This window comes from Nicotiana attenuata, chromosome 2, assembly GCF_001879085.1.
Source record: "Nicotiana attenuata strain UT chromosome 2, NIATTr2, whole genome shotgun sequence".
Taxonomy (NCBI): domain Eukaryota; kingdom Viridiplantae; phylum Streptophyta; class Magnoliopsida; order Solanales; family Solanaceae; genus Nicotiana; species Nicotiana attenuata.
In genome coordinates this window covers 81,214,906-81,233,452 of record NC_031990.1, presented here as the reverse complement: position 1 = coordinate 81,233,452, position 18,547 = coordinate 81,214,906, and the positions used below count along the sequence as shown (strand labels likewise).

The 18,547-nt window shown below is 40.9% G+C and overlaps 1 protein-coding gene across 1 annotated transcript; it reads right to left on the bottom strand.

The window, feature by feature from the left end:
• LOC109213803 (sugar transport protein 10-like) lies at positions 4,561-7,874 on the bottom strand. Its single transcript, XM_019377636.1, has 3 exons — positions 7,445-7,874; positions 5,689-6,641; positions 4,561-5,191 (listed from the first exon to the last, which is right to left on the bottom strand). Exons 1-3 carry the CDS (start codon positions 7,575-7,577, stop codon positions 4,751-4,753), a joined length of 1,527 nt encoding a protein of 508 aa, XP_019233181.1. The 5' UTR covers positions 7,578-7,874; the 3' UTR covers positions 4,561-4,750.

The following is an 18,547-nucleotide window of genomic DNA, read 5'->3' as shown; positions in this document are numbered from 1 at the left end:
GGAGTGGTACCATCTTCCCTATAGGTGATGGTTAAGCTAATGAGTTGGAATACAAGAGGCCTCAATGGCCTCAATAAGCAGAAAGAGGTTAAACTCTTCTGCAATGATCAGAATATTGGACTAGTTGGGTTACCAGAAATGAGACTAAAAAGTAATTAGGTGGAGATTGTTATTAATACTATGTTTGAAGGGTGGCAATACTGCAGCAATCATATCTCACATTATAATGGTAGAGTTGTGATAATGTGAAAACCAGAATGGTATGAGGTGAGAATCCTGAATGAAATTGCACAGGCAGTAACTTGTCAAATAAAGTACATTCCTATGCAAGTCATATTCATGGTCACATTTGTGCATGCACATAATCTCAGAGATGAGAGGAAAGCATTATGGATTTATGTACAACAAATGAGCATAGGCTGCCAGCTTCCATGGATAATCACGGGGGACTTCAATGCAGTATTGCAGCAGGAAAATAGAATTGGAAGGGAATCAAGTAGCACTAAGTGAGGTGGTGGAATTTCAAGAATGTATTGATAAATGTATACTTATGGAGTTACCGAACAATGGATACAATTACTCATGGAATGACAAACAGGGGACAAATATAATCTGCCAAAAAATAGATTGGGTATTTGTTAATGGGGAGTGGATAGATACAATGCAACAATGTAAAACTCATGCACTTCCAGAAGGGAAGAGTGACCATTGTCCATTAGTGGTGGAGATGATTAAGACATATGCAAGGAAGAAGAAAGCTTTTAGATACTACAATATGTGGAGTAAACATCATGACTTCATACCCATTGTTGAAGATGGATGGGCAATGCAAGTGGTGGGGTATAAGATGTATCAAATAGTAAAGAAATTAAAGGCTTTGAAACAGAAACTCAGAACATTACATAAGAGGAATTTTAGCAATGTCATAAATGAATCAAACAAAGATACGGAGGAAATACAGAAACTGCAAGCAATGCTACAGGAAACACCATTAGATCAGAATCTACAACAGAAGGAGAAAGATGCTAAGGATAAGTTCAGAGAATCATCAATTATGGCAGAAAATTTTCTGATGCAGATAAATAAGGTCACATGGATTAGACTTGGGGATGATAATACCAAATATTTCATCTCCATTATTAAATAGAGAAGATTATTGCAATCAGTGACTTAGATCAACGATGAGTGGAAACAACTGCAAACGAATCCTGAGAAGATTGCTGATGTATTTGTCAACTGTTATAAAAAGCTATTATATACTAATGGAGTAACTAGGAGAAAGTCATGGCAAGGGTTCCTAAATCAAGGACATGTGTTATCTTTCAACAACAAGTAGAATTGATAAAAGGTGTAACTGCACAGGAGGTCAAGAAAGCAATATTCAGTACCAATGTTAATAAGAGTCCCGGGCCTGATGGATATGGAGCAGGATTCTTCAATGATGCATGGAGAGTGGTTGGCAAGGGTATCACTGATACAGTGATAGAGTTCTTCAGCAATGGAACAAATGCTCAATCAACTAAATGCAACTATGATACCTAAGGTGACTAATCCAACAGAAGCTAGCCAATTTCGACCTATATCATGTTGTAATGTACTCTACAGGTGTATTTCGAAGGTTCTTTGTAACATGCTTACTCAGGTGCTTCCTATCATAGTAAGTGGAAATCAAGCAGTATTTGTGAAGGGAAGGTCATTAGTTCATAATGTCCTTATGTGCAGCGACTTACTAAGACATTACAATAGGAAAACTACACCTAGATATCTAATGAAGATTGACCTAAGGAAGGCATATGATATGGTACAATGGGAGTTTATTGAAGAAATGTTAAAGGGTTATGATTTTCCTCCAAAGTTTATTCAGTTGATCATGGCATGTGTAACAACAACAAAGTTCTCAGTGAAGGTTAATGGGGATGGGTATGGATATTTTGAGGGGAAGAGGGGTTTGAGGCAAGGGGATCCGATATCCCCATTGCTCTTTGTTATGGTGATGGAATATCTATCTAGGATTCTAAATAGAATGAGCCAACTGTCAGATTTTAGATACCACCTAATGTGCAAGGAACAACAACTCACTCACATGACATCTGCAGATGATTTAATGTTGTTTTGCAAAGGGAATGAAGCAACAGTAAGGAGAATAATGGAAGTACTTAGACACTTCTTAGAGACTACAGGCCTGGAAACAAATAGAGATAAGTCAAGCATATATATTGCAGGAGTGGATGATGAGCTAAAACACAAATTGTTGGACATCACAGGCTACTCAAGTGGCACATTCCCTATGAGACACTTAGGCCTCCTATTATCCCCAAAGAGATGGAGTAAAATGGACTGCCACTAATTGTGTGTGAAGATCACTGAAAAGCTGAACATAATATCAAATAGACATCTTTCTTATGTAGGGAGGTTACAGGTGGTTGTGCCTGTACTATTTTTACTACATAACTTTTGGGGGCAGTGTTCATCCTCCCACAAAATTAAATGTCCTGAAGGAATTAGATAAGAAATGTAGGGACTTCTTATGGGGAAGCACTACAGAGAAGAAGAGGATGTCTTTAGTAGCTTGGGAGAAAGTATGTCGACCTAAGAACCAAGGTGGGCTAAATATCAAGAACTGTAAACTGTGGAACATAGCTTCTGTTGGAAAGTTAATATGGCTACTAATTAACAAGAAGGAAGTACTATGGGTGAAGTGGATACATGGCATTTACATGAGAGCAAATGATGATCTCTGGACACATCAACCAACACAGGATAGCAGCTGGTATTGGAGGAAGCTACATGGTATAAAACAACAAATGAAATGATGGTACATGAATGGCAATTATTGTCTTACTAGTAATGGAGGGTACTCGATCTCAATGGGGGTACAACCAACTGGTAGGAGAAAGCCTAAAGTGGAATATTGCAGATTTAATTTGGAACAGAATCATGCAACCCAAGCACAAATTTATACTATGGCTGGCAGTGCAGAAAAAGCTATTAACAAAAGATAGAATCATTATCATGGGAATTCATTGTACAGATGGAACATGTGAACTTTGTGAGCTGAACGGTCTTGAAGATGTGCAACACTTGTTCTCACAGTGTACATGGGCAAGATGGCTGTGGGAAGAACTGAAGGAATAGACTGGAGTGCACATTACATAGCATGACCTCCCCGTCACATTGATGAAGATCAAGCACAGAAGAAGGAGCAAATTCAGGAAGGAAGTGACGGTTGCAGTGCTAGGGGCTGTGATACACAATATTTGGCAGAGTAGGATTCTATTCTTCTTTAGAACATAGAAAGTTAGTAGGAATTTTGTATTATAACAGATAAAGAGCATAGTTAAAGAGAGGATTCAAATATATAGGGAGGGAAAATTAGCTAGGAGATGTATAGATTTCATTGAGTAAATTTGTAGATAGAGTGCGAGACCTACTGATGTCAGTAAAGCGAGGTTGGTACTTGGGTGCTCTTTAGGTGTATGAGTTAATGTGGTTTGAAAATGGTAATGTTCACAGTTATTACCAAAAAAAAGTGAACTAACAATCTACGTAACATAAATAAACAATTTAGGAAAAACCAGTTTAATATGAAGTAACAAATTAGAAATAATTTCAAGATTTGTATTTGCATATTTTATCAAAAATAATGTAAGATTTTACTTTGTAAATCTTTTTGATCTTATGAAGTTAAATAGACTGAAGATTAATTCCTTTTGGATTGAGTAGGAGATCAAATAGAAATAAATTAGAAGATAGAGATAAAAAAAAATAGAACACACTAAAGGAATAAACTAGCTAGCTCTTCATGTTTAAAAATAACGAAATATGCTAGTTCCCCTATTTATTAGGCCCGCGTACACTTGTGATGCAAAGTGTGACTCAAAACAGAACTATGCAAAAAAAACTGCTGCTAGGTTCTAACTTCAGACCCTTCATTTGATTTTGAACCCACTGAACCATCTTACCATAAGATCAACTTGTATCAAGTGGGTTCAAATAACATATTGTACTTATTTTACAGAAATTAACCTATATAAAATATCAAAAAATTTCAACGAAGCGGATTCATTTGGACCCTCTTGACCCTACGTGTGTCCGCCCCTGATATCGGCCCAAATAACTTTAACCCGTCCATTATTTGATTTAATTTACTTTTGCCCGCCCAAAATCAGCCCAACCCGCCCATTTGACATCCCTAGTTGAATATATGTCATTGTACAATGTTAGTCAAGGGGTTCCTTTAATTAAGGTGCTCCTTTGGAAGTTTTTCCTTGTAGTAGTTGGGGCAGAGATAAGGAAAAGGGAAGGGGGGGGGGGTAGGGGGGGGGGGGGGTATATGCGTTATTTGCAAGGGATTGGTTTAAGGAACTTAGAGCTAGGAATCACCCAAAACTATAATAATGAAATGTATAAATTAAAGAAGCTTTGATTTGTGAAACTTTATAGCTTGATGCTTTGTGATTCATCTTGAGGTTATTTTGACATACCATTTATTTTTCTCATATCATTGTCAGTACACAGCAAGAAAATAACTGCAAAAATGTAAAATGTGAACAAAGAGAATACATGGAAAAGAAATTGATCTTATTAATAATAATGTTGGTAACACAAGAACATTAGTCAATAGCATAGGCAAGCAAAAAGAGAGCAGTTATTAACATTGGAAACAAAAAAAAATATAATACTGTAGTAGCTAGCATCCGCGAGTGGCCAAAGTATTTACAATCCTCCTTTTCATTCCCTTGCCGTCGTCTTAAACATTAGTATTAGGGTGATCATCATCTGGCATATATCTTTTCCAGAACCAGTTACTCTTCCAGATTCTGTTCACTTCTTCAATAGGGATCCCTTTAGTCTCAGGCAAGAAGAAGAAGATAAAGAAGGTCATGGCTAGCACAAATGCAGCAAAGAAGAAGAAGAGACCAAACTTCATCTCGCAAAGCATGGTGAGGAAGAGTTGGCCGATCACGAACGTGAAGAACATGTTAACTGAGACTGTGATCGATTGCCCTGCTGATCGGATTTCCATAGGCAAAACCTCACTTGGCACCAACCAACCCAATGGCCCCCATGACCATGCAAATGCTGCTACGTATATGCAGATTAAGGCGACTGTCACGTTCCCTAGTGCCGGGCTGAACGTTCCCAGACCATCCTGCCCAAACACACTGGCTATGATGGCACCAATAGCTATCTGTAACAAGACAAGTTTGATTTTTGTTAGTCTCTCTGTGCCGAAAATGCTGGGTACAGTTGAACACGTTGCTTATATGCTCCATGCGTCACAACAATTGTATGTATTTCTTGTATATATACTACATAAATTCTTGAATACCCTTAAAAATTGCTTTAGATAGTAAGTGTGATCCTAAGTCACACATCTTTACATGTCTTTTCAATAACTTGGTTAGAATTTCTGGTTTTCGCCAATGACAGTGGCGTACACATGATATTTCATAAGTGGTGTCACAATTTAAAGAAGTGGACTAATGACAAATCGTTGTAATGATAAATTGTGTCATTTTTTAATATTTATCCTTAATATTTTTATTTTTCTTATACTTATCTAATAAAATATTTCGACGAAGCATGTAACAAGGTGCATACGCCCTGGCCAAATATTGGTGCAATCACATAGAGGTGAGTTGTAAACTATATATGTATGATAATTAAAGAATAGTATTATTTTACCTGGCAGACAAGCATGAGGGAACCACCAAAGAGGAACAAACATCTTCTGCCGTATTTATCAACAGTGAATATGGAGAGAAGGGTGGCAACGACATTGACAAGTCCAGTAATAACAGCAGTCATTAAAGAAGCGCCGTCACCAAATCCCAGAGTTTTGAATAATACAGGGGCGTAGAACATGATGACATTGATACCAGTGAGTTGTTGGAAGAAAGGAATGAGAACAGCAACTGTCAATTGTGGTCTGTACTTAGGTTTCATGATGTTTCCCCATGGATTTTGGACTTGCTTAGACATGTCACTGGCTATTACTAAGTCCTCAAATTCATTGTCTACGTTACTGGTACCACGGATTTTTTGTAACATGGTTTTAGCTTTCTCTTTCTGGCCTCTGTCGATTAAAGAATTTGGTGTGTCAGGTAAGAACACAGCTCCTACAGTCATTATAATTGCAGGGACAGCGGCTAGAACGAGTGAAACTCTCCATCCATTTTTAGCCATTTTAGCGGTACCATAATTGACCAAATTTGCAATGAGAATACCAAGTGTGACAGCCATTTGGAAACAAACATTGAGTGCTCCTCTAAGTTTAGGTGGTGCCATTTCTGAAAGGTAAACTGGGACTGCTTGATTGGCATAACCAATGCCAATACCCAGCAACAACCGACCGATAATGAGTGCGGCCAAGTTCATGGCCGCACCATTGAGGACAGCGCCGACGAGGAAAATTAGACCTCCGACAAGCATGGAGATCTTGCGGCCAAAGGCTTTGGTTGTTATTGAAGCTGCAAATGAAGCAACTAATGCTGCTAAATAAAGGGATGAAGTGAAGAGTTGCAGTAAATGGTCATCAAATTTGCAGTATTGGTTGCCTCCTGCTTTCAAGGCCTTCTCCTTGTGATATACATTTGGGAAAAATTTGAGAAGGAATTCATCCATAGATGTCACTCCTCCTGCAATTTGGATCAAATCATTAAGCAAAATATATAGATTGAAGGGTGTATTTGGAAAGAATACTTTCCTTAAAGATGCTTTCAAGAAAATAAGTCATTTTCTGGTGTTTGGTTGTCATGAAATTATTTTCTTCGGAATTTAAATATTTTGTCCATGAAATTTCACTAGTTTTTCGGAAACGAGTTTATCAAAAAGACCACTTTTTTTCAAACTTTTCAGAAAGTTGTTTTCCGCACTCCCAGAATCATAATATTTTTTCAAGTGAAATGCATGACTAAACATAATTTCAAATTCTAAATACTAGTAATGTTTTTAACTTAATTTTAAATATTAGTACTTTTTTCAAAAATTATAGTATTTTTTATAACCAAATGCCTACTAAATAATGAAAAACACTTTTGGAGAAATAGCTCATTTCTCAAAATATTTTAAAAGAAAAATTACTTTGGGCGTACCAAATTCGAAAGAAGCGTAATTAAGTGGGCGTTTGGACACAAGAATTATAAAATTTCAATTAGGGTGAAATTTTTTTTTCAAGTGAAAATGGTATTTGAAATTTAGAGTTGTGTTTGGACATGAATATAATTTTGGGTTGTTTTTGACGTTTTGTGAGTGATTTGAGTGAAAAATTTGAAAAACAACTTTTTGGAGTTTTTCAAATTTTCGAAAATTTCTAAAATGCTTTTCAAGTAAAAATTGAAAATTTTATAAACAAACGCTGATTTTCAAAAAAAAAGTAAAAGATTTTTGGAAAAAAGGAAAAATTTCTTATGTCTAAACGGCTCTAAGAAAATATACATACCTGAGATACCAATATCATAACCAAAGAGGAGACCACCAGTGGCAGCAACCAAACAGGTCATGATAACAAAAGATGTGACTTTTCCTTCATAGTCACCTCCTCCAGATCCACCTCCTGCAAATCCTCCTGCCATCTTTTATGAATTAACGTTTGATAGCAAATTAAAAATTCTATCTTTTTATTTTTACGATAGAATAGAATGTATATTTACAAATTCTTTTGTGAGTTTTCCTATTGGATAGTGGATACACAAGATTTGAAGGGATATTTTAAAACAAAGGCCTTTGATCTATATCCTTTTTCTATTTTTTTTTCTTGTTTAGATCGACCTTTGATAAAAAAATTCTTTTTTTTTTTTTTTGGATATTTTTCCCTTGTTTACATGAGCACGGCAATCTTTGTTGCCTGCCCTCTCTCTTTGCTCTCTTGCTTGTCTTTTCCAAACAAAAGGCTATCTGCTTTTTATAAGAGGTTGAGGTCATGAATTATCCTTAAAGAGGGGCAAAGTCTTAGGAGATTTGAGGATGGAAAACTTGAACACAAGTCTTACGTGATATTTAATCCATGCAAAATGCTTGTGGATGATATTAATTAGTAATTACTAACTAAACGCAACTGAAACCAGTAGTAGTAGCTAAAATACTGTCATTACCATGTAAGTATGAGGATTAGAAAGTGAGTAATTAGTAATATTAGCCCTTGTTTGACGGATAAAATTATGGATATGAAACTTTGAATGTCATTTGTAAGAATTAGTTGTTAGTTACCTTCAATTTTTTGTTTTTTCTTCACCTCTTTCCTTTACTAACTCGCTTAATTAGATGTGTTAAAAGATAATCTGATNCTAAGGTGAGTAAACGACTCGACGACAGTCGAAGTCGCCTACATGGCTAAGGCCACCAATTATATTATGGCTAAGGCCATCGCCGCCAACGGTCGACCTAGATTCGACTACAATGAGTAAACGACTCGACGACAGTCGAAGTCGCCTACATGGCTAAGGCCATCAAGATTGGGGACACGTAAAGTCCGGCCCCGGTCAAACTACAAGGCCGCGTTTCTGTCATAACGGCCGACAGTTCGACCGCGCCCGAACTGGGACTAAGGCTAAGTGCCGCTATCGCCAAGCAACGGCTCCGACTCGCTCACCCCGAGTCGAAGAAGAAGAGTCATCAACAATTAAAAACTAACATGCCTACCAGAGTCGAACTCGAAGGCAAATCACCCCTTCGAGCGCATGCAAAGAAAAATCAAAGGGGGAAAAAGAGGAGAATACAAAACAGACACAAAGCAAATAACGGAAAGGAGATCTCATTTATCAACAAAGTTAATTGCGGGTCTTCCCCGCTTACACCCAGCCAAGGCCGATCAATACAAGGAAAGAGAAAATAAAAAACAAGAAAAATGCATATCTTTTTACTCGGCGCCATCCGCGCCACCATCTGCACCAGCGTCAGCCTCTGGCGTCGCCGCGTCAAAACCACAGTCGGTACGGGCCTCACGAGCCTTTTGACACGCTCCCTCGAAAGCAGCTTCGGTCACGATGCCGGCCTCCCACAAATTCTTATATACATCACGTTGGGCCTCGGCAAAGACCCAAAGTTCGCGAGCCTGGCTGGAAGAAGCGACTTGGTCTCGTAGGCGCTGATTCTCTTCTTCTAAGGCTGTGATCCGGTCCGCCATGACTTGGGCATCCTGCTCAAAGACACCGATCCGCTCCTCGAGACTCGCTTCTCTAAAGGCCGCAGTAGCCCTCTCCAACGCCCGTTGGGACTCGTGCACGCGGATAGCTTCCGTTAATGCCCCGGCCCTCGACGAGGCATCCCTCATCTGAAGCTTCAATACCGCGACTTCACCCTCCAACGCAGTCACTTTCCCGCCCCATGCCGCAGCGGCCTCCGCCGCCTTAGCCTGGCTCTGGCGCTCACACTCAGTTGCGGCTCTCTTTACCGCCTCGAGCTCCTCATCCTTCCGGCGGAGCTGCTCCTCGAGAGCACTCGTTCTGCCAAGTGTTTGCTGCATCTGAAGCTCCCGCCTCGCCAGTTCCTCAACCAAGGCCCAGCTACGGGGATCATTCCTCAAGCGCACGCGCAACTCTCGGCACTGATCCCGGTAGCGGCGATACTTCTCCAGCGCCCGCAAAAATATCCCCGAGCGGACTTTGGCTCGGCGGATGCTCTCCACCTCCAACAAATAAGACTGCAAAGCAAAGACAACGATTAAGATAAAGAACAAACTAAGGCAAAGAAGAAGCGAACCGACGTAATAGTACATACCCTCAAGCCCATCACGGCCACTTCATTCATCAGTCCGATATCCGTAACGCCCCTCAACGACGCATTCTCGGCCTCCGAGCATAGCGGCTCGAACTGCGGCACCAAGCTTTCCCCTTGGAGCAATAAGTTCAACTCCGTGGGAACCTCGACGAAGCGAGATCGCCCCTCTGCGCGCACCACTGAATTGGTGAAGCCTTCCCGGAACATACGGACGTCGTCGGGGTCCAAGTCAGATTCGGACTCGTACTCATCTCCTACAGCATCCCCTCCTCCTTCCGCTACCGGCGAGGTAGAACCACCCGCAATAGCCACCGTAGGAGCGCTTGCCTCACCCACATTAGCAGCCGCTGAGGAACTACCTCCCGTCTCAGCGACTGGAACCACCAATTGAGTCGCCGAAGCGACGGTATCATCACGACCTAAGCCAACCGGGGCAACCCCCATTGTTTGTCCGCCCTCAAGGGCAGGCGCCGCCGCCGCACTCCTCTCCGCATCCGCCGGGGGGGAGTCCAAATTAATTACCACAGGAGGAGTCGGCGTGAACACGACCCTACGCCTTATCAACGATCTCTCCTCCTCCCCATCTGATGACGATTCTGCTCTAGGGCGCACAACCCCCGATGGCCCCTCGTCCCGAAGTAGGGTCCGTGCTGGAGAAGGAACCGCTGAAGATTCAACTGATGCCGCCCTCGGAATTGAGCGCGACATCGGCGCTGCAGTAAGCCGAGCAATTGCACTAGGCCGACGGAAGGCCAACTGAGGGGCCCTAACGCGGCGTGCCCTCCCTGATCACAGGAAAACAAAGTTGATGAATAGAGTTGAAACAAAGCGGAACAGAAGAAGAAATCAATTTTTTACCTGCCACAGGCCTACGGCCATGCCTCTCCCAGAAAGACGCCCATGTGCGTATCCCCACCGTATGGGGGAGTACGGCCTCGACCCACTCACGTATCCAAGACAATGGGGCCGGCGGCGACCTGTCGGCTACAAAAAACGACACGAGTTAACGCTCATGATCACAAATCATAAAGAGGGGAAGAAAAGGGAATTCAACCACTAAAGAACTTACGTGCATGGTTCCAAGCCTCTGGGAACCCAGTAGCATCCGCCACCAGATGCCTGGTCTTGATATAAAAGAAGTGCTCGAAAGGGCGAGGGTCGACCTCGTCATCCAATCTCATGACCAGACCCCTCGACCCACGATGGCACGCCTGAATCATGGTGCCACAGACTCTCTGAGGAGCGTAGAGACTAAGCACATGCTGCAACGTGACCTCCCTACGGGCCAATTCCGCGTACTTGATGAACATTGCCAACAATTTGTAGAGGGAAGGAGTGAGCTGACCCGGGTACACCCGTAATAACGGCAGAAATCCACCACCAGTATTGGGAGCGGGATCTTTAACCCCAACCTGAAAGGATAGGCGTAAAAAATGCAGTATCCCCTGCGGTCGGTGTGGACCCTCTCCTCGCTTCTAGCGAGAACGATGTCTACATGGGTGGGAATGACCCCCTGTTCCCGTAATCGGGCCATCCCAATCTCCCCCATTAACGGGGCTTCATCCACCGGGTCCTCTCCACCGTCGACAGTGAAATCAATCGCCAAACTTCGGGCCGAGGAACTACCTCGTCAACCGACGGAACTTCTTCGGTCTCTATCTGTTCTGCACCTCCCATTGCCGGAGGTGGCCCTTCAACTACCGAAAAATCTATCGGAAGAGCATCGTGGGAAGAACTGCGCCATTGCTGATCTACTAAAGAGAAAGGGATAGAATTCGGTGGGCAAGACAAAGGTTATCACAATCAAAGGAAAGAAAGGAGAAGATGAATTAGCAGAACGAAAAAGTTTCCTCAGAATCTCTCTCAGATGAACAATGAAGATATGAGAAATGAATGCCTCAACCCACCTTTATAGGCAACGTAAATGGCTTTCGCGAAACCCAATAGCCATCATTAACTGCACGACCAACCGTAAAACGGTTCGGTTCTGCCGAAGCATGCGTCATTATGACAAGCTCCGCGAAGCGGCTTCTCAGCCATCCGCCAATGTCCCGCCATCAGAATAATCGCAACGGCCTGCGAACGCTGAAAGAATGCGCCGTACGCCTTCAAAATTCTGGACGTGACCAATACGTACCCGGCGCATACTCATTCTCCACGGCCATCGCCATTATATGAAAGGCTACGGCCATCTCAAATGTACGAAAGGCTCTCCAACATATGAAAGGCTACGGCCATCTCCAATATATGAAAGGCTACGGCCATCCCCATTATATGAAAGGCTACGGCCATCTCTAATGTATGAAAGGCTACGACCATCTCCAACGTGTAAACGGCTAAGGCCACCGCCGTCAATAAGTCGACCCCCTTATTCGAGTTTTTTTTTAAATCACAATCGATGAAGTCCGCTCATCGAGCTCGGCCGAAACACGACCTCAATAAGCGGAGGAACTAACTGTATGGGTCAAAATCCGATCTCACGGTAATTAACGGAGTTAATCTCGTCTTGAGCTAATCCATAATTAATAAGTGGTATGGCCACTTATTTATAACAGGATTCGACTCTTGTCCGATTCAATCTACGAGGGCACGGCCCATTCATTCCCCCGTGGGGACGGAACCTCAGCGTGGCCACGGCCATTTATTGCCAGCTCACGAAGCTCACATCTATAAATACTAAGAGTGGAAGCCCTAGAAAGGGGGCTGCTTCTTCACCACTATTCACAAGAGAGAGAGAGAGAAGATAAAAAGATACGCATCTTATGGGAAGAGAAAACACCATTGTAAGGCTCTGAACCTCTTCATGGAGAGGCAGACCAAACAAATATTATCAATAAAAATTGTTAAGATTTCTTCTCCTAACCTTGAGTACTTATTTTCATGTTCTTCGCTTGGTCCAATGGATTATTACGATTTGCTATGATTTTTCCGTGATTTATTTATATTGTTTTATACTCATAAGATATGTGATAACTTTTGAGCAAACAGAGTTATTGCAAAGAAGACTCACAAAGTACTCTCCCTAGCTTAATTTGGTACAAGATTTGATACATTACGTTTTATAAATTCAATCTTATTAAAAGACTTAATACAATAAAAATAAAATAAAAAAAGAACTGGCTTTTCTTGTATGAACGATTGCAAGCTTTATAGAAATCAAGTTCAATCGCTATGCCCACTCTTTTTTCTTCCTTTTTAAAAAAAATAAAAATATGTTAAGGAGTTTCTTTTATATTTCGTTGCTATACTTCAATTTTCTCAAAACCTTCACGTTATTCTCTTCAAATTTGACACTGTATTTACATTTATATACCAGAAAACCTAAAATCAAGGTTCCACACTGGAAAATTACAATATTGCATTGTTCACTTAATATTTTAAATTTTATATATTATTCTCCTTTTAGAGTTATATATTTGCATATACTGAGAGTCTCAGACCACCTGTCGCAAAATTCCTAGTTTTTTTTCCCCAAAGAAAATTCTTAGCTAGTTACCCTTGTTTCTCCAATGAATTTTTTTGACTAGTTTCCGGCAAGTTTTAAACACCATCTCTATACATACCATGGCTCTTCACATTCGAAAGTACTAAAATGATAATTAAAATAGGATAATTTGTTTCCAAAATAATAATTAGGACAAATACATGCAATATTCACGACAAGACTAGAAATTCTCACTTAGATAAAAATAAAAAATGACTTTCTACGAATTTTAAATACTCAATGAAGCGTTTGGTGAAATTCTTACACATTATTTTTATAATTTAGTTTACAAATTAACTTGATCTAGATTAACACGGTAATCGAACCATAGAATAAACTAAAATACCTTTGTTTTAAGTCAATAAAAGTAGTTTACTGAGTTCTAAATTTCAATTTATGCATCCAAAAGTTCTTATTTTCAAACTACCAGGCTAAAGATATTATGTTTATGAAATTACACGTTGTTTACATGGACATTTCGATCTTGTCTAACTTTCGAAAGTACTTCCGCCCTCCGAGGTTAGATTAGAAGAGAAATTAACTTAATTAGGTAGCCTCGCGCATATATATATATATATATATATATATATATATATATATATATGTCACGACCCGGATTGCCCACTCTCGGCAGTCGTGATGGCGCCTACTAATGAGAGCTAGGCAAGCCAAATTTAATTACTTTTTAATTAATAACATAATCCCTTTTTAACAATTATCGACAATAATGTAAAAACAACGAAATTAAATAATAAGCGGAAGTCTTAAATTATAGAAATACTGAATAGAAATGCGGAAAATTCAACATAAGCCTCTACCCAAGACTGGNCATACATATATATATATATATATATATATATATATATATATATATATATATTTACTTTACTTATATTATTAATTATTCACAAGTTCTACCCGTTTGACATGACTTTATGTGTTTAATTATTCACCAAACTCTATCATATATTAACTTGACTTTGTGTTAATTGCAGTCAACCTTTTTGGTAGATTATTCACAAACTCTACTCAGTTGTAATAAATTTTTGCTTGTTCAATTGTTCACCAAACTCCACCAGATTGGCATGACTTCGTTATCTGCAATTGACCTATCTATAAAATTATTCATCAAAGTCTATCCGATCGACATAATTTGTTTGTGTTATTGAATAAAGTATTCTTCGAAATTGCAATTCCAATTTTAATTAAACCACCCCAAATATGCTCCAAATAATCTCAAATTTAAAACAATACCTCCAAGTACTAACATAAACGGTCTCCAATCACCAATTTAGTCAAATAACAAATCAAGACGACCAATTTTATCTTCTTTAACGCTTTCTAAGGACCAACAATAGAATTTTAAATTTTTTAAATTAAATCGCTAACTCAGTGTTTGAACTAATTTCAGCATAATGTCAATTAATTTTAATAATAATCGATTATGTGTGATGTGAGGCTGCCGAGTCATCTCGAGGCCGATTACATTGATTCCTGTTGAGGTCAGGTACAGTCGAGTTGTCCTGAGGCCAGGTAGACCGAGTCCTCTATGAAGTCGGGTACGGAGTGATGTGATATGACATATTACCAAGCCCTTGTGTGACCGGGTACGACCAAGTCCTTTTGAGGCCGGTTACACCAATTTCTATTGAGACCGGGTACAACCGAGATGTGATGACCCAAAGGGTCATCTTATGTTTTTGAACTCGATTCCGTATTCCGAGGTCTTCAAAACCTCATTTTATTTCTCCCCGATTTGCGTTCGCAGTCCGGGCGTGTATCCGGAAAATTTTTTATGTGAAAAATTGATGAAATAATAATTTTTGACCTAAAAAGTTGATTTTTATTGACTTCGGTCAATATTTTGGGTAAACGGTCCCGGACCCGTATTTTGACGATCCTGGTGGGTTCGTAGTGAAATATGGGACCTGGGCGTACGTCCGGAATCGAATTCCGAGGTCCTTAGCTCGAGAAATGAATTTTTGATGAAAATTATAAGACTAAAATTTTAAAGGTTTTAAGAATTTGGTTAATATTTTATCTTGTTGGTACCGGGTCCGTATTTTGGTTATAGAGCCCGGTATAGGTCCGTTATGATATTTATACCTTATCTGTAAAATTTGGTGAGAAATGGGACTGATTTGACGTGATTCGGACCTTTGGTTGAGAAAATAGAAGTTTTAAAACTTTCTTGAAAATTTCATGCAATTTGATGCTAAATTCGTAGTTCTAGGTGTTATTTTGGCGATTTGATCGTGCGAACAAGTTCGTATGATATTTTTAGACTTGTGTGGATGTTTGGTTTGGAGTTCCGAGGGCTCGGGTGAGTTTCGGATAGGCTACGGGATGTTTTAGACTTAAAAATTCTGGTGTTTTTGGCTTCAGCTGTCATCCAGTATCTCCTTCTTCGCGTTCCCGAAGGGACTCTCGCGAACGCGAAGAGTAAGTTGGCTTAAAGGAGAATTCCTTCTACGCGAACGCGAAGTGCTGGTCGCGAACGCGGAGCGTTGGGGGCATTACCCTTCGCGAACGCGACCAGGCTATCGCGAACGTGAAGCATTGGGACCTGGCGGAGGGGAAGATTACTCTACGCGAACGCGGCACTTGGCTCGCGAATGCGGAGGCTGGGGGAGTATGCCTTCGCAAACGCGTAGGGTAACTCGCGAACGCGAAGAAGACCTGTTCAGTGTTTTAAAAACAGACTTGAAAACGGGAAAGGTTCAAATTTTCATATCTTCTTCACTAGCTCGACCTAGGGCGATTCTTGAAGGGGGATTTCAACACCAAATTATACGTTTGTGTTCTTTAACTCATTTCCTTCAATTTCCATCAACACCCATTAGATTTCTAGCCCTAAATCTTGTTCTTTCATGGTGGAATTAAGGATTTTGGAAGAATTGATTTTTTTTATAAATTGGGGATTTAGACCTTGATTTGGGGTCGGATTCTGGAACTAATTAAATATTTGGGCTCGGGGGTGAATGGGTGAATGTGTGAATGGGTTTTGGTCCGTACCTCGAGTTTTGACAAAGCGGGCCCGGGGTCGGTTTTTGACTTTTTGGGAGAAATGTTGGGAAACTTATAATTGTGCATTGTAATTGATTTCTTTAGCGATAATTGATGTTATTAAGTTAATTATGACTTGATACGAGTGGATTGGAGGTGGAATCTAGAGGAAAAGCGGTAATTGAGCAGGTAGTGGCCTGCGGATCGAGCTAAGTGTTGTGTCTAACTTTGACTTGAGGGATTAGGGATCCCTGACTTAATTGCTATGTGAAAATCCATATGGGTGGCGTATAGGCGAGGTGTCGAGTACCTATGCGCTGCCAATTTATCTGTTTAACCTGTTCCCTTCCCCGTTCCTAATATATTGCCTTCCTGTCTTAACTGCTAAATGCTTATTGGTGCTTCCATGTTTAATTGCTTCTTGTTAGATGTTGTTTCCTTTATTGAAGGTATTATTATTCCATAGTTTCATTGTATTACCTTATTGGTTTAAGTTAAATTATGAAATTCCTGTTCTTATTGTGTTATTGGTACTGATACAGTGGGATCGGGTTGCACGTCGCAACAGGAAGAATACGGGTGATATATTGAGGAGGAATAAGGGTGAAATGTGATTGTCTGATAGGATCGGGTTGCGCGTCGCAACAGGAGGAATAAGGGTGATATATTGAGGAGTAATAAGGGTAAATTGTATTGTACGGTGGGATCGGGTTGCGCGCCGCAACAGGAGGAATAACGGTGATATATTGAGGAGTAATAAGGGTGGATTGTTATTGTACGGTGGGATCAGGTTGCGTGCCGCAACAGGAGTAATAAGGGTTGATTAGTACGGAGTAATAAGGATGAATGTTCATATTGTTACTGATTATATGGTGGGATCGGGATGCACGCTGCATTAGTTTGTTGTTTTTGTATTCTTCTTCTGCTGTGAATTTATTTTGTAGTTCTGTAACTCACTTAAGGATTGGTTATAGTTGGGTACTAATACGATATTTGGGTTCCGTGTTCATTTTAGCTGCAAGTCACTGTTTCATTTTGTTCCGTACTTCCTTTTCGCTTTATTATATACTATATACAGGTTATATTCTAAATGCCCCGTTGTAGCCTCATCACTACCTCGTCGAGGTTAGGCTCGGCACTTACCAGTACATGGGGTCGGTTGTACTGATACTGCACTCTACACTTTCTGTGCAGATTTTGGAGCTGGTAATGGCTGATCGAGAGGTCGGTTGCAGATATTTCATCTTGGAGACCCAAGGTAGTCCTGGTGGCGTCCGCAGGCCCTGGCGTCCCCTCCTATGTTTCTACATTTCTGTTTTCTTTTCTCTCGAAACAGATGTAATTTATTTCAGACCAATGTTTGTAGATATTCGTAGTATGTTCGTAGATTGTGACACCAGACTCTAGGTGGTAGTAATAGTTATGGTATTGTGAAAAGACAAAAGGTTATTTTCGTATTTCTGCATTTAAGTCTACTTGATTTAGTCTGTTAAATTTTAATCTATGAAATGTAAAGGAAAAGGTGGATAAAACTCTAACGTTGGCTTTCCTAGCGAGTGCGATGTTAGGCGCCATCACGGTCCCGATGGTGGGAATTCTGGGTCGTGACAAGTTGGTATCAGAGCACTAGGTTGCCTAGGTCTCACAATTCACGAACAAGCTAGGTAGAGTCTGAGGGATCGGTACAGAGACGTCTGTGCTTATCCCCGGAGGCTACAGAGTTACAAACAATTTCACTTCTATTCTTCTCTGTCGTGCGATTTGGTCTCTCAATGCTAATTGAACTCTCTACTCTTGTTTCTTCGTAGACGGTGAGAACACGTACCGCTTCTTCAATTGAGCAGCAGCCAGAGCCCCCAGTGGTAGCTCCTACGAGGGGCAGCGGACGAGGCTGAGGCCGTGCTAGAGGCCGAGGCAGGGGCATGGTTCAGCCCTAAGCTCGAGCAGCAGCACCAGCGGCGGAGCCTCAAGTAGAGTTTGATGAGGAGGCTCCAGCCCAGACCATTCCAGCAGGGCCAGCTCAGGTTCTAGAGGGGTTCAATGCTACCCCGGGAATTGACGATGCTTTGGTCCGTCTAGTGGGCCTTATTGAGAGTGTTGCACAGGCTGGCATATTTCCTGTAGCACCAGCCATCTCTCAGGCTGGGGGAGGAGCCCAGACTTGCGCTACCCACATTTCGGAGCAGATGGCTCCTCAGTTTCAAACTCCAGCAGCTCAGCCTGTTGGGGTAGTTCCACCGGGTGTTGCAGCACAGACTGGCGATGGGTCAGCTATGTCTTCTGAGGCTTTGTGGAGATTGGATAGCGTTACCAAGCTTTTCACCACTACCTATGGCG